The sequence below is a fragment of the Staurois parvus genome, unplaced genomic scaffold, assembly GCF_062004578.1.
Source record: "Staurois parvus isolate SC_StPar_1 unplaced genomic scaffold, SC_StPar_1.0 ptg001004l, whole genome shotgun sequence".
In the NCBI taxonomy this organism is placed as follows: Eukaryota; Metazoa; Chordata; class Amphibia; order Anura; family Ranidae; genus Staurois; species Staurois parvus.
In genome coordinates, this window is record NW_028318800.1 from 794,495 (window position 1) to 809,698 (window position 15,204).

The 15,204-nt window shown below is 44.0% G+C and overlaps 1 protein-coding gene across 1 annotated transcript in view; it reads left to right on the forward strand.

The window, feature by feature from the left end:
• Positions 1–14,475, forward strand: part of OPRL1 (opioid related nociceptin receptor 1) — a 94,040-nt gene extending 79,565 nt beyond the window's left edge. The window contains exon 4 of the mRNA XM_089657478.1: positions 7,525–14,475. Within this exon, the coding sequence (XP_089513604.1) occupies positions 7,525–8,048 (524 nt within the window). The 3' untranslated portion in view covers positions 8,049–14,475. The remainder of the gene's footprint in view (positions 1–7,524) is intronic.
• Positions 14,476–15,204: the final 729 nt, after the last annotated feature.

The following is a 15,204-nucleotide window of genomic DNA, read 5'->3' on the forward strand; positions in this document are numbered from 1 at the left end:
TTTGCCTCCAGATTATCTTTGAGAATTATTGGCTCTGCAGCGCTGCAACACGCAATGTAAATCTGACCTTAAATTAACTATTGCTCACTATTAGTATACCCCCCAAGACTAATCGAGCATTACATCATAATATGGCATGAAATGGCGCATCACCCGCTTATCATTTTTTGTCTCCGCAGTAATGCTGCACGTTGCGGTACCCTGTGCAATGCTGCAACACAGCAGTGTAAATCTGACCTCAGTGTAGGTATTGCTCTCTGTTAGGATCCCTCAAGACTAATCAAGCATTATATCCTTCATATATGAGGAATGGGGCATCACCAGCTTATCATTTTTTGGCTCCGCAGCGCTGCAACACGCAATGCTGCACGTTGCGGTACCCTGTGCAATGCTGCAACACAGCAGTGTAAATCTGACGTCAATGTAGGTATTGCTCACTATTAGTTCACCCCCCCAAGACTAATCATGCATTATATTGTAATATGGTAGGAAATGAGGCATCAGGCATTGATATAATTTTTGCTTCTGGATTGGCTTTCAGAATGAATGTCTCTGCATTGCTGCAATGCGCGATGCTGCACGTTGCGGTACCCTGTGCAATGCTGCAACACAACAATGTAAATCTGGCCTTAATATAAGCATTGCTGTCTGTTAGGACCCATCAAGACTAATCAAGCATTATATCCTACATATGGGAGGAAATGGGGCATCTATAATTTTTTTGCCTCCCAAAATGAATCGCTCCGCAACGCTGCACGTGACGGTACCCCGTGCAATGCTAAAAATTTAAACCTGACCTTAAAGTAAGTATTTCTTTCAATTAGGACCCCCTCCCCCGTCCAAGACTAATCAAGCATTATATCCTACATATGGGACTAAATGGGGCACCTATAATTTTTTGGTCTCCCAAAATGAATCGCTCCGCAACACTGCGCGTGACGGTACCCCGTGCAATGCTAAAAATTTAAATCTGACCTTAAAGTAAGTATTTCTTTCAATTAGGACCCCCCCTCCCCCGTCCAAGACTAATAAATCATTATATCCTACATATGGGAGGAAATTATCATATTATTATTATTATTATACAGGATTTATATGGCGCCAACAGTTTGCTCAGCGCTTTACAATATAACACGAGACAATACAGCAACAATACAGTTCAATACAAGAGGGATAGGAGGGCCCTGATCCTGGGAGCTGACAATCTAGGAGGGAGGGGCTAGTGGTACAAAACGTAGTAACTGTGGGGGATGGACTGGTTGGAAGAATAGAAGATTCTAGTATTAGCTGAGGGCAGGATAGGCTTCCCTGAAGAGAGAGGTTTTCAGAGATTGCCTAAAAGTGAGCAGAGTAGGCGATAGTCTGATAGATTGGGGTAGAGAGTTCCAGAGGAAATACGGCACTTATAATTTTTTGCCTCCCAGAATGAATCTCTCCGCAACGCTGCACGAGACAGTACCCCATGCAATGCTATAAATGTAAATCTGACCTTAAAGTAAGTATTTCTTTCTATTAGGACCCCCCCTCCCCCGTCCAAGACTAATCAAGCATTATATCCTTCATATATGACGAAATGGGGCACCACCCACTTATCATTTTTTGCCTCCCAGAATGAATCGCTCCGCAACGCTGCACGAGACAGTACCCCGTGCATGGCTAAAAATTTAAAAACTGACCTTAAAGTAAGTATTTCTTTCAATTAGGACCCCCTCCCCCGTCCAAGACTAATCAATCATTATATCCTACATACATTTAGAATTTTTTTGCCTTCAGATTGCCTTGAATGGCACCGCAGCACGCCAACTCACACACCATGCAGCGCCGTTCATTGCCGTATCCTGTGTGTTGCCGCAACACAACGATGTTAAAAAAAATGTAAAACTAGTATTGCTCTCTATTAGGACCCCTCCCCCGACTGTCATCAAGCATTCTATCCTACATATTTTATTTTTTTTAATTTATTTCAGGTACTTATATAGCGCCGTCAATTTACGAAGCACTTTACATATATATTGTACATTCACATCAGTGGGGGGGGGGGGGGGGGTAATAGAGCATGAGCCACTGATCATTTTTTTGTTGGCGTTTCGCTTTAAACCTGTACGGTTGCAATAAAGACAGCGAAAGCGTTTTTTTTTTTTTTTTTTTTTATTGTTACGAGCCGCTGCTACACAAATAATGTTGCGGAAGGTTGGATCGGCCATAAATCATGGGAAGTCGTCTTGAGTCGCAGCAGCCTTTGGTGGGCAAGAGGTGGGGAGGGTCTCTCTGGAGAAATAAGATCTGATTAAGTTGCGGTTGTTGTAAAGCTGTATCCTGCTGCGAGCAACACGACAACGCAAGGTGAGGGGGGGGGGGGGCTCCGATTTAAAAGCCACCCCTTGCCGCTCTTCCGGCGTCGAGCTGTCCTTTTTGTCCCGGTAATTGCCCAGACGGATCTTACCGGCCAGGCCTGGGAACCTGGCTCAGCGTTTTCCTCCTGATTACTGACCCTTCCGCCTTGGCGGCTCTTTTCCGTGTTCTCAGCCTTCGCGTCAGTCTTGGCTTCTCTGGGGGGGTTTTACCTGCCGCCGCCGCTGCTGGGGAATGTTATTAAAGTTATATATCTCCGCTGATCGCCGGCGGCTTCGCCTTTTAGAGGGGAATAAGGAGCGCCGGGCTTAATTACCGTAGAATTAATGTCTGGCTCTATCTGACAGGGACGCAGGGAAGGATCGGCGAGCGCGTATTTTGAGTTATTATTCTAATGTTTGGTTCGGGGTTTTTTTAACGCAGCCTTCGCATTTCTACATTTTCATTAAAATATCTTCATGGATGTTCTACAACACGGGCTGGCAGACGCTTCGTCTAATGGCTGCGTGTCTTTCACCAGAATCCCCGAGCAATGTCTGCTGAGAAAAAATGACGGTCGCGTAGAGAGCGCATTGTTCTCAATCAGTCAGCCCCGACTGGTAGACTTGCACTGAGTGGAAGGAGTGGTAAAGCACAGTCACTATGCTGCTCGTGTATATCTTGGATGTATCTGCTCGTGTATAGCTGGACACTGAGCAACTGGCTAAGCACAGAGCCGAATCACATACATGGGAGCTGTTTTCATTGCCCAATGATATGCAGGGCCGTGGATATGGGGGTACCACTGGTCCTCCTTTATGGGGCCCAGGCCAGCAGGGGGGCCCAGGCAGCTGGGTGAATCAGATGTGGGAAGGGAGGGTGAACGGCACAGTGTGGGGGTGATTATGGAATGGAACCGATCCCCTGTGTGGCTCTCTCTGCAGCGTCTTCAGCCCACCCTCCCAGCTTTCAGCTGCTGCAGAGAGAGCCATACAGGGGATCGGTCCCAGTAATTGCCCTCCTCCCTGCCACCCCCACCCCCCAAGAGCTGCCAGGCTCACTCCTCTTCTACCCACCAGGAGCTGCAAGCACACAATAGGATCCTTCAGGATGGAGAATGAGGGAAGGGGCATAAATATATTTACTAGCCCCTTCCTTTCCTGAATGAACATGAGTGCTCGGTACTGATCAGTCACTGTGTTCATTCATAACTGAAGCATATTAAACTGTGATATTTTTTGGGGGGTGGGGGGGAGGATGTCCTTTTCAGGCTGGCTGTGTGGGGCCCCGTGGTTTCTAACAGCAGCCCTGATGATATGTAATATTATCCATCTAGTCCTCAGATTGACAGATCCTTGGCAGACAGTTGGTGACCTGATGTTTCCCTGCTTCAGTTAACAACACACTATGGTCCCCTCCCTATTCACTTATACTGGTGATGAGTGGGAAAGGTGTCCCTCTTACCTGCACCCTTCATCCACTCTTGGTATGCCATTGTTCTTGGACACTGTATTCCCACCTCTGTACACCTGCTGTGCCCATTATGAGGGGTTCCCACCACTCCTGTGCTGAGTTCTCGGGTCTGTACACCCGCTGTGCCCATGATGAGGGGTTCCCACTGTCCCTGTGCTGAGTTCCTGTTTCTGTATACCTGCTGTGCCCATTATGAGGGGTTCTCACCATCCCTGAGCTGAGTTCCCGGGTCTGTACACCCACTGCACCCATTATGAGGGGTTCACACCATCTCTGCTGGGGTTTTACTAGTTTATTTTATTTTATGAAGGATGTAAAAGGAAAATCTGGAACACACAAAGGTGGGCAGGGACCTCCCCATACTCCCAAAAGGACAGGGTCAGGTTATATGACAACGGGAGCTCATGTTTGGGGTATCCAAGATATCTACTGTAAGACGGATGACGTTGTCCACCATGCTTCACCTATAACTGAATCAGGTGGGACAGCGTTTTAGCGTGTATGTATGAAATTATTTTTCCTTGTGGTGTAGTTGATAAATACAAAAATGACAAAAAAGTGATTTAAACAAAAGAAAAAGCTTACAGTAGTGTCTGTGGAAAAACGTAATTAATGAGTATGATCTTAGATTGTAAGCTCCCAGGATCAGGGCCCTCCTATCCCTCTTGTATTGAACTGTATGGTTGCTGTATTGTCTCCCGTTATATTGTAAAGCGCTGAGCAAATTGTTGGTGCCATAAATCCTGTATAATAATAATATATAAATCCTGTATAATAATAATATATAAATCCTGTATAATAATAATAATAAGATAATAAAAATAGAAAATTAATTTATTTCAGGTACTTATATAGTGCTGTCAATTTATGCAGCACTTTACATATATATTATACATTCACATCAGTCCCTAACCCTCAAGGGGCGTACAATCTAAGGTCCCTAACCCTCAAAGGGCGTACAATCTAAGGTCCCTAACCCTCAAGGGGGGTACAATCTAAGGTCCCTAACCCTCAAGGGGCGTACAATCTAAGGTCCCTAACCCTCAAGGGGCGTACAATCTAAGGTTCCTAACCCTCAAGGGGTCTACAATCTAAGGTCCCTAACCCTCAAGGGGTCTACAATCTAAGGTCCCTAACCCTCAAGGGGCGTACAATCTAAGGTCCCTAACCCTCAAGGGGCGTACAATCTAAGGTCCCTAACCCTCAAAGGGCATACAATCTAAGGTCCCTAATCCTCAAGGGGCGTACAATCTAAGGTCCCTAATCCTCAAGGGGCGTACAATCTAAGGTCTCTAACCCTCAAGGGGTGTACAATCTAAGGTACCTAACTCACATTCATACATACACATACTAGTGACAATTTAGACAGCAGACAATTCACCTACCAGCATGTCTTTGGAGTATGGGAGGAAACTGGAGTACCCGGAGGAAACCCACGCAGGCACAGGGAGAACATGCAAACTCCAGGCAGGTGGTGTCGTAGTTGGGATTCGAACCAACGACCCGAGTACTGCCAGGCAGAAGTGCTAACCACTTAGCTACTGTGCTGCCCAATAATAATAATAATTGTGTAGAAGAGATGAGTGGGAAGCATTGGAGAGTTGGATGAAGAGGCCATGCCTTTATGGTGGCCAATCACAGGTTCACACACCCTACAGAAAGCTTTGCGTTCTATCAGCGCGCATTCCTTGCGATCTTACTCTGCGCCTCTCGCATTTTCCACGCTGCCTTTCTTGCTTTCCGCCGCGTGTTTTGTCTTGAGTATATATCAGGCTGTCACAAGGCAGGCCAATAAATAAAAAGGTTGGTTTGGAATGTGCGAGGTTCTGGTAGAATTGCAGAGGATATTGCGTTCCTTTGAGCGTATAAATCAAGCAGGCTCGGGGACTTTCTGCCGAAACGCTACTTCTAAAGAAGCAAATTATAGTGACATGTTAGATACATTGTGTTTGTGTGGCGGTGGAGGGAATGAACCTATAATTTTCCTGCTCCTGATGTGATTGGATTATTTGCGAGCTCCGTGTAGCTAGGCAGTTTCCTGCGACGGAACATTGCTTGATGTGTAGCTGAAGGTGAAGTCTCACTTATACCGTGTTGTTAGCTGACAATACAAAAGGGTCAAAGCTATCACGAAACGTCAGTCCACCCACAAGTCATGTTGAACCACTTGCCTACAGGGCACTTTTACCCCCTTCCTGCCCAGGACAATTTTCAGCTTTCGGCGCTGTTGCACTTTGAATGACAATTGCGCGGTCATGCAACACTGCACTCATATGAAATTGTTATCATTTTTTGCAGACAGATAAAGCTTTCTTTTGGTGGTATTTAATCACCTCGGGGATTTTAATTTTTTCATAAACAAATCAAACGCAACTGAAAGTTTTGAAGAAAAAATATTTTTCCTTAGTTTCTGTTATAAAATTTTGTAAATGAGTACTTTTTCTCCTTCACTGATGTGTGCTAATGAGGCTGCACTGATGGGCACTGATGAGGAGGCACTGGTAGGTGGCACTGATGGGCATTGACAGGCATCACTGGTGGGCATTCACAGACATCACTGATGGGCACTGAAAGGCAGTACTCATATATGGTACTAATAGGTGGCACTGATAGGCGGCACTGACTGGCACTGATAGGCGGCACTGATTGGCGGCACTCATAGGCGGCATTGACTGGCACTGATAGGTGGCACTGAAAGGCAGCTCAGATGGGCACTGATATGTGGCATTGATGTACACTGGTAGGCACTGATATGTGGCATTGATGTGCACTGATGGGCATTGACAGGTGGCATTGATGGGCAATGAAAGGTGGCACTGATGGACACTGACAGGTGGCACTGATGTGGCTACACTGATCATCAGGGCACTGATCACAGTGCCCTGATAATCAGTGTAGATGTCCCCTCCGAGGAATGCCGATTACCGGCTCTCCTCTCCTCACGAGCTGTCAGCGTGTCTGGGACTGTTTCATTAAAGTAGCAGCTTCTGGGTCCCCTTGCCCAGGGATTCCCTCAGGCAGCTGGGTGCAGAGGAGATTTTATCTGGGGTCTGAGGGCTGGAGAGCTCTCCAAGAAGAGACTTTTTGTCTTTGGACTTGTACATAGTTGCTAAGGAGTTTGTCCTTCAAGTTCCTTGGGCATCCCATACACACCTCAACCACATCCAACTTCAATACCCCTTAATAAAACTACAAAAGCAAGCTCAAGGACTGTTTACTGTCTCCAGTGTGCAAGATCTGAAGAAAATGCGTGTTGCCTGGCTGTGCAGGACTATAGCGGAACCCAAAACTCAGCAACTCTTAAGGGGGTAGTACTACAAAGGTTCTGTCTAGAGCAGTGGTGGGCAACTGTGTCCCTCCAGCTGTTGGTGAACTACAAGTCCAATCATGTCTCTGCCTTTGGGAGTCATGCTTGTAACTGTCAGTTTTGCAATGCCTCATGGGACTTGTAATTCCACAACAGCTGGAGGGCCACAGTTGCCCACCCCTGGTCTAGAGTATAATAGCTTTAAACCATTATGCACCTGGCTAAATCTGTCTGACCTTACAAGACACATGAAAGGGGGCACATTGGGAGTAACTGCATGAAACCACCATAGGACCACCAGTTTAGCAAGGAAATGTGCAACTTCTTACTTTAGTTGAATTTTCAATGACAACTTGGATGACTGTATGGGTAAAAAAGGTAATTTGTTCATATTTTTTTTCTTGTTCTTGCAGGTATTGAGTGTATGGTTCAGTTGCCCGATCCTGAACATTATTGGGAACCGGTCTTTGGCACCTGCGTGTTCATGTTTTCCTTTGTCATTCCTGTCTTGATTATCACCATCTGCTACAGCCTGATGATTCGACGACTGAAGAAAGTCCGTGTTTTGTCCGGGTCAAGGGAGAAGGACCGAAACCTGAGGAGGATCACCCGTCTGGTGTTGGTGGTCGTTGCCGTGTTTATTATCTGCTGGACCCCTGTCCAGATCTTCGTGTTGGTGCAGAACCTTGGAGCCAAGCCCGACAGCGATGTCAAGGTGGCCATCCTCCTCTTCTGCATTGCCTTGGGCTACATCAACAGCAGCCTTAACCCAGTCCTCTATGCCTTCTTAGATGAGAACTTCAAGGCCTGCTTCAAAAAGTTCTGCTTCCCCGCCGCCTTCCGCCCCGAGCTGCAGATGTCCAACCGCATGTGCAGCATTGCCAAAGATGTTGCTTATGCCTGCAAGAACTCAGACGGTCCGAACAATCCAGCATGACTAGGCATGGAGCTGCCTATGATGGGCGGCGAAGCAGAGCAAGTAGGGACTAACCCACAAGCAGAACTGACGCAAATAACTGCTTTGTGACCAAGATGACAGGGGTGTCAGAACAGACACCTCCTTATAATGCAGGAATTTATGCGCACAATGGAAATTACTACTGAATTCCATTGGTTGTTTCATATGGAACCCACCAACTCCTTTAGAGCTTGAGAAATGTTTCTGCCATCTCAGCTCAAGTTACTAAAGACCCAACAAGAGGCTCGCGTCTTGGAGAAGTGAAGATTTCCTTCCTTCCCTACAAGTATATTGAATTTGTACAGGAATAATACAGTTTTTATACAGTCTCCATAGGAGATAAATGTAAAGTGGCTAAACTCTACATGCTGTCCCACCAAGAAAGGACATGACTTACTTGAGCATATCCAAGAGACAAGTATCTATGTGTGCATTTATATTTTTTCAATTGGTACACATGGACTTATCTAATTATTTAAGACAGGAAAACCATTATTCAGGATTTATGACCAAAACCATATTAATTACTTGCCAGCCTAGTGGCCCTTCTATGCTGATGGGCATTGCCAGCAAGGCTTTTCTGCTGCAGCCACATGCACACAAGGGGCCCATGACAGGTGGAACTTGAACCTTATCAAAAATGTTGAATGTGAATTTGGTGGGTCATGGCTAGTTTTAAAAGCCTCAATCACAAACTCTGGTGCCACCATAAACCTCCTTTTTTATTTTTTTAGAGATGATGGAGCTGATGATTGAGCTCCCTCCTGCCATTTTCACTTCAACTACATTGTTCCAATAAAGAGTCGACCCACCCAAAAAGGTCAGAAGTATGGGAAGGTCTAGGATTAGTCCTTAAATTTATTTCTGGCTTCTGTCCCACTAATTAAGCCTACCTAAAAAAGATCTAAAAACCGAACAATACTACGAACCTCAAACTTTTTTTGGCTACTGTCCAACAGATATTTTAGGAAGACGCAATGGCCACGAAATACCAATCTATATTCACAAGAAGCCTCGTTTTTCTGTAGTAGGGAGTCCAAAAATCATCAAACAGGTCTGTCCTGTCCTTTCCCTCGATGAATGGCCCACCATAGGTCCTGCCCATTGTCTACATGGCTGTTACTGATAAGAAAAGTCTTATGCAGCCTTATTTTTTTTTTTTCTCTGGCATCACTCCCTCTTTAAAGCCTTCTGACCTATACAAAAAGAGACCCAGTCATGTATATACAGTGTATATAGACATATATATTATATATTTCTATAAATATATATTCACACGCACATGTTTTTGAAGCCTCAAAAAGAGAAAAAAATAAAGCCTTTCTTCACTGGGGATATGCTAAGCTTTGCTCCAGCAAGTGAAGAATCAAACACATTCAGCAGCCAAAGGCAAATTGTGACTTTAAGGGGGGGTATGTGAGAGGCAACGTCACGGCTGGACCTGGAGGCAGCCCAGGTTCAGAGAATCTTGTATCGGCCAGCATACTGGCCACCATGAACAAAACTGAATTTGTTGAATGAGAAGAGGATATGATTCGGCAAAGACAAAAAATTGTGCCAAGGAGCTCTGGTGGTTTTCAACACATCCCTACCCTATAAATTGCTGTGTGGATCACTATACAGTGCTAGATATGAATGCCATGATGGGGGCATATGTAGCATTGACCATTCTACAGTATGCTGATCTTTAGTAGGTATTTAAATGCTGAAAAGGTCACCTCTAGGGATGGCCACCAGTTTATCTATTGATGGAATTGGTGTAATGACTGGGAATGTAAAAGATGTGTTTAATGTGAAAGTGCACATAGGCATATCATATACAGAGAATACTCTGCAAAAATCGAATTGTGGTCACTGTTTAAAGCTACAAATTAAAAATGACTCAATCAGGGCTATGCCAGCCAACCATTAAACTTCTTAGTCTTGGACTGGAAATTGGTGGGCACTGCCTAAAAGGCTTCTATAAGTACAAATGGCAATACACACAAAAGCACCTCTGGATGGTAGCTGAAAAGATGTCAGTGGCCAAAGTTCCATGTAGCTTGCTTAAAATTGTAGAAGTTTGGAAAAGTTCCTTGTAGTATGCCTAAAATTGGAGGAAGTGGGCAGAGTTCCATGCAGCTTGCTTAAAATTGGAGGAGGTTGACATAGTCCCATGTAGCTTGCTTGAAATTGGAGGAAGTGAGCAAAGTTCCATGTAGTTTCCTTGAAATTGGAGGAAGTGAGCAAAGTTCCATGTAGCTTGCTTAAAATTGATGGAAGTTGACAAATTCCATGTAGCTTGCCTAAAATTGGGGGAAGTGGGCAAAAGTTCCTCGTAGCTTGCTTGAAATTGGAGGAAGTGAGCAAAGTTCCATGTAGCTTGCCTAAAATTGGAGGAAGTGGGCAAAGTTCCTCGTAGCTTGCTTGAAATTGGAGGAAGTAAGCAAAGTTTCATGTAGCTTGCTTAAAATTGAAGGAAGTGGACAAAGTTCCAGGTAGCTTACTGAAAATTGGAGGAAGTGGGCAAAGTTCCACGTTGTTTGCCTACAATTGGAGGAAATGGGCAAAGTTCCATGTAGCTTGCTGAAAATTGGAGGAAGTGGGCAAAGTTCCACATAGTTTGCCTAAAACTGGAGGAAGTGGGCAAAGTTCCACATAGTTTGCCTAAAATTGGAGGAAATGGGCAAAGTTCCATGTAGCTTGCTGAAAATTGGAGGAAGTGGGCAAAGTTCCACATAGTTTGCCTAAAACTGGAGGAAGTGGGCAAAGTTCCACGTAGTTTGCCTAAAATTGGAGGAAAGGGGCAAAGTTCCATGTAGCTTGCTGAAAATTGGAGGAAGTGGGCAATGTTCCACATAGTTTGCCTAAAATTGGAGGAAGTTGACAAAGTTCCATGTAGCTTGCTTACAATTGGAGGAAGTGGGCAAAGTTGCACGTAGCTTGCCTAAAATTGGAGGAAGTGGGTAAAGTTCCATGCAGCTTGCTTAAAATTGGTGTAAGTGGGCAAAGTTCCATGTAGCTTGCTTACAATGGATGTATACCCCATTTTAACATTCAAAGTCCTGCTGAAGAACAGACAATGCAAGACAACAACTGGTACCTTTCATAGCCAGAAATGCCTTCTGTGCCTTCTCTGATTTAGTTTATCATTGCTGCGAGGTTGGAGTTTTCCCTGAATTGAAGGCAACACCTCCTCACTTGCCATTTGTCCGGTGGGATGGATTGGGTTGCCACTAAGGCTGTGTTTTTTGACATGGGTGACACTTCTTCCCATAACCACAATCTAAGAGGTGATGTTTCTCGTTTTTGGAAAGATAGCCTCTGACTTTCTGCTGAGCCTACTGGACAGGAAATGAACTGAAATCTCCCTAATGAAGTACAGATGGGTTTTAAACCTTCCCTTCTTTATCCAAAATGAAAAAAAAAAAACGTCTTCAGGTACTTTAACCTCAGGTTCTGTGTAGACCTCTTGGGGATAACAACAAACCATTCACAGCAGGAAAGAGATTTCTGTGTAGCATTTACGTACATTATGGCAGATTTTCAGTCTTTTTTTCAATCGTCCATTAATTGGATGAAAGTTTGGATCAATCTTATTGGTAGACTAGAAAAGCCTTTCAAGCTTTACCGAGAGCTCTTGAGTGTATTGCCATGCGTGTAATGTAAGGAACTCATTGCAACTGTGATATGGATGCCTCCCAGACACATCTGAAACATACCACAGATGCAATTATACAAACCTTTTAACTGCGGATGTGTTTGCCACAGTATGTATGGAGTGCATTGGTCACTTATTAACCTTGATTGAGCCTTTAAAGGGTCCATCCCTTCCCATTGTCCGCTGTCATGTAAAAAGCTGAAACCCCCTTTAAGGAACGATTAGTTATATCCCCCTTTGGACTCTTGCTGAACAGCTGATTGGATGAGAAGGGGTATCGGGTGCCATCAGACCCCTTGAAAAGTCAGTAGGTCTTAGGGCAAGCGATGGCGTCGTTCTTTTTTTTTTTTTATTTCAGAGCCTTTACTAGAGGTAGACAAAGCTTTCTGTGAATTAAAATGTAAATGAAGAACATACTCCCACGGTTTCCAATTACAACACCTCCCACACGAGAGAATAAACATAACCGTTCTGTTTATTCTCACGTGTGGGAGATGATCTAATTGGGGATTGTGGGAGTACGTTCATAATCTATACAGTGTATGCATAATGAGAGAAATATTTATTTAGACATTTGTAGTGCCCGAGCAACACAGGTCTGCTTTTGAGGATTACATTAAATGGTAAACATATCAAACTTCACTTATCACAGAAGATTCTGCATTGCAGCTAAATGAACATTCAACTGTTTACATCTTCAAGACAAGCAGTACAAATGCTTTACAGCAAGCCTTTACTAACCTATGTAGCTGCAAGCACCACTGAGTAATTAATCCTCGATGGTCTGAGAAAAAAAATACTTTTTATTAGTTGAATGACTTCAGTGTTGCTCTTGTGAATTTTGAGGATAAATTACACCATAATGCCTGCAGCTACTGAGATCAGAAAGAACATATTTGTTGCTTGTTAAGAAAAAGTAAAAAGTTGAAAACCGATTGGTTAGTCACAGTTCTACTTCAAAGTAGATACAAAATAATCTACTTTTGTTCATCTTTCTTCTATTCTAATAATACTCACTTGACATTAAGACTGGCTATACACGTTAAAGTCTGATTGTTGAATCTCTGATTGATGCCCAATGGGGAAGGCCTTGTACTGCACATTTTGGTGTGTCTAACAGAGTTTGTACAATCAGATTGTAATGTGTATGACGAGCTTTATGGACAACCTCATACAAGAGTTTATTGACCAAGTTCATGTGAGTGTAATCAGAAAGGTAGGGAGCTGATCCCAAGGATTGAATTTTGTACCCATCAGGATTGGTCATGTTGAAATGCCTGCATGTCCATCTTAGATGGGAGGTTTTGCATGTGATTAGATGGAAACTGGTCATGTGGCGCAGTCCATGGGTCACGTTCCACCCTCTTAAGCCCATCATGCACTGTCCCACCTCTCATGATGACATTGAAGAAAATTCATAAGAGAAAAATGTAGGCTGCCACTTCTGAGTCAACCAGTTGCCTGGTTGTCATGCTTATCCTTGAGCTTCAATGCCTTCTGAATAGCTAACCATGGTGTAGATCACGACATCTGAATTCACTTGCTGCATATTTATTACAGGTCAGTGGCTCATAAAGTCTTATAGCTAGAGGATTAGCATGATAGTCAAGCAACTAACATTTCCACACGTAGGCCAACCATGGCAGTCCAAGTGTCTCCTTTATGGCAGATATCTTCTAAAATAACAAGCAGAATTTTAATACTGAGGTGTCCATTACTCAGAACAACAATACAGTGATGCCAAATTCTACCCCATCTACATTTAATGCTAATGTTGTCAACAGCCATCCCGTGATGGAATTGACCATCTAAACTTCACCCACTAGCAGCCAAACCCCACCCAGAAATGTACAAACCCCACCCACGAGCAGCCCATTTCTACCTAGAATTGTTCTAAATGTCCTTTATTTAGTTTCTGGCTCTGGGAAATCTAAAAATAAAATCAGGAAGTGATGGCGATGATTTATTTTCATTGGAAATATTGTTAACATTTTTTTATGAAGAACATATTGTCTTTATCGTAAGGGGAACAGTGCAATCTACGTGCAGTAGTGCCTTACTGCAAACTACATTTGTTTTCTAATTAGTTGGACCAGTATGGACAATATTGTGGACTCTTGTATGAAGAAGGGGTTGGAAGAAAGGACCCTACTGCGGAGATACCTCTTTGGTTAGCTTCGGACGTCAGTTGCATCTACTGGAATTTTGGGACCTTCCAACTTCTGTACAGACCTTTTTCTGCTTGCTCCAGTGTTCTGTGACTGTAACATGCTGCTTTGCGGGATGCAGGCTTTTGTCTCATGTGTTTCCTGTACTCACGACTCGCTGAATGTCTGCCCTGCACTGGGAGGTTCTGGGTTCTGTCATTCACCTGTGCCAGTGTGCTTGGGTCTACACTGTCAACACGCTTGTCACTGCAGCAAGGGCTATTTTCCTAGTGTGGTATGTTGGCTCTGGAAACAGGTGGAAGTTACCGCTTTGGATTCTTGAAACATTAAAGGCCATCTCCACCCACCACTCTCATCACTACATAGACTCATTTCTATAAAGTTGAACGTTGGTTGGCTGATGTAGATTAGTGGTCACTTGACCTGTGCAAAGTGAACTAGCCTATATCAGCCAGGCCAGTTTCATTTTTACCCATAGGACCATAGCATGTGGCAGTCTAGCTGCTGCGGTTTACTGCACTTTTCACATAGTTGCTGCCTGCTAAGGCTAGTAGAGTTATTCGATTTACTAAATAAAATCCATCATGATGAAGATGAACTCAGATGAAGGAATGTCTCTCCTTGAGATGTAATGAGTTAGAGGGTAATCCATGGTGGGGAAGTATGATCACTTAATGGTTAGCACTCATGCCTTGCAGTACTGGGGTTCATCCTTTGTTCCCAACCAGGACACTACCTGCATGGAGTTTGCATGTTCTCCCTTTGCTCACATGCGTTTCCTCTGGTTTTTCTGGTTTTCTCCCACATCCCAATGACATGTTGATAGGTTAATTGGCCTTAATAGTGACCTTAGATTATTCGCTCCTAGAAGGCAGGGATTGATGTGCAATATGTAAAAATACTGCTTAACATTCTACCATGTAAACATTTGTAATTATCAACGTCAGATGTAAGATATTTGTTTTAGATAGACCTGCCGCTTAAACTGGACCCACCTTGCGATATTGGTGGAAGCCGATGTGCAGTTACTGTGTTGGTGCAGTCACATATACTTTTTTTCAAGGTAGATATAAGCCGTTTTTATTTCTCCCTCTCCTCCTTTGTTGATTAAATGCAGCGGCAAGAGCCGATACACTAAATGCTTGACTGAAAGCCAGTCTGTGTTTCCCTCCCATCAACCAATCAGTGCCTGCTTTTCATATTCAAACCTGCCCCAGCGGCAGAAATAGGAGAAGTGGATTTCTTGAGGGAAAGTCAGAACCTTTGACTGTCAGATGGTTCCCACAAGAAGTTCTCAGGAGCACAGTGAGCATGTTCTATGCCAGAC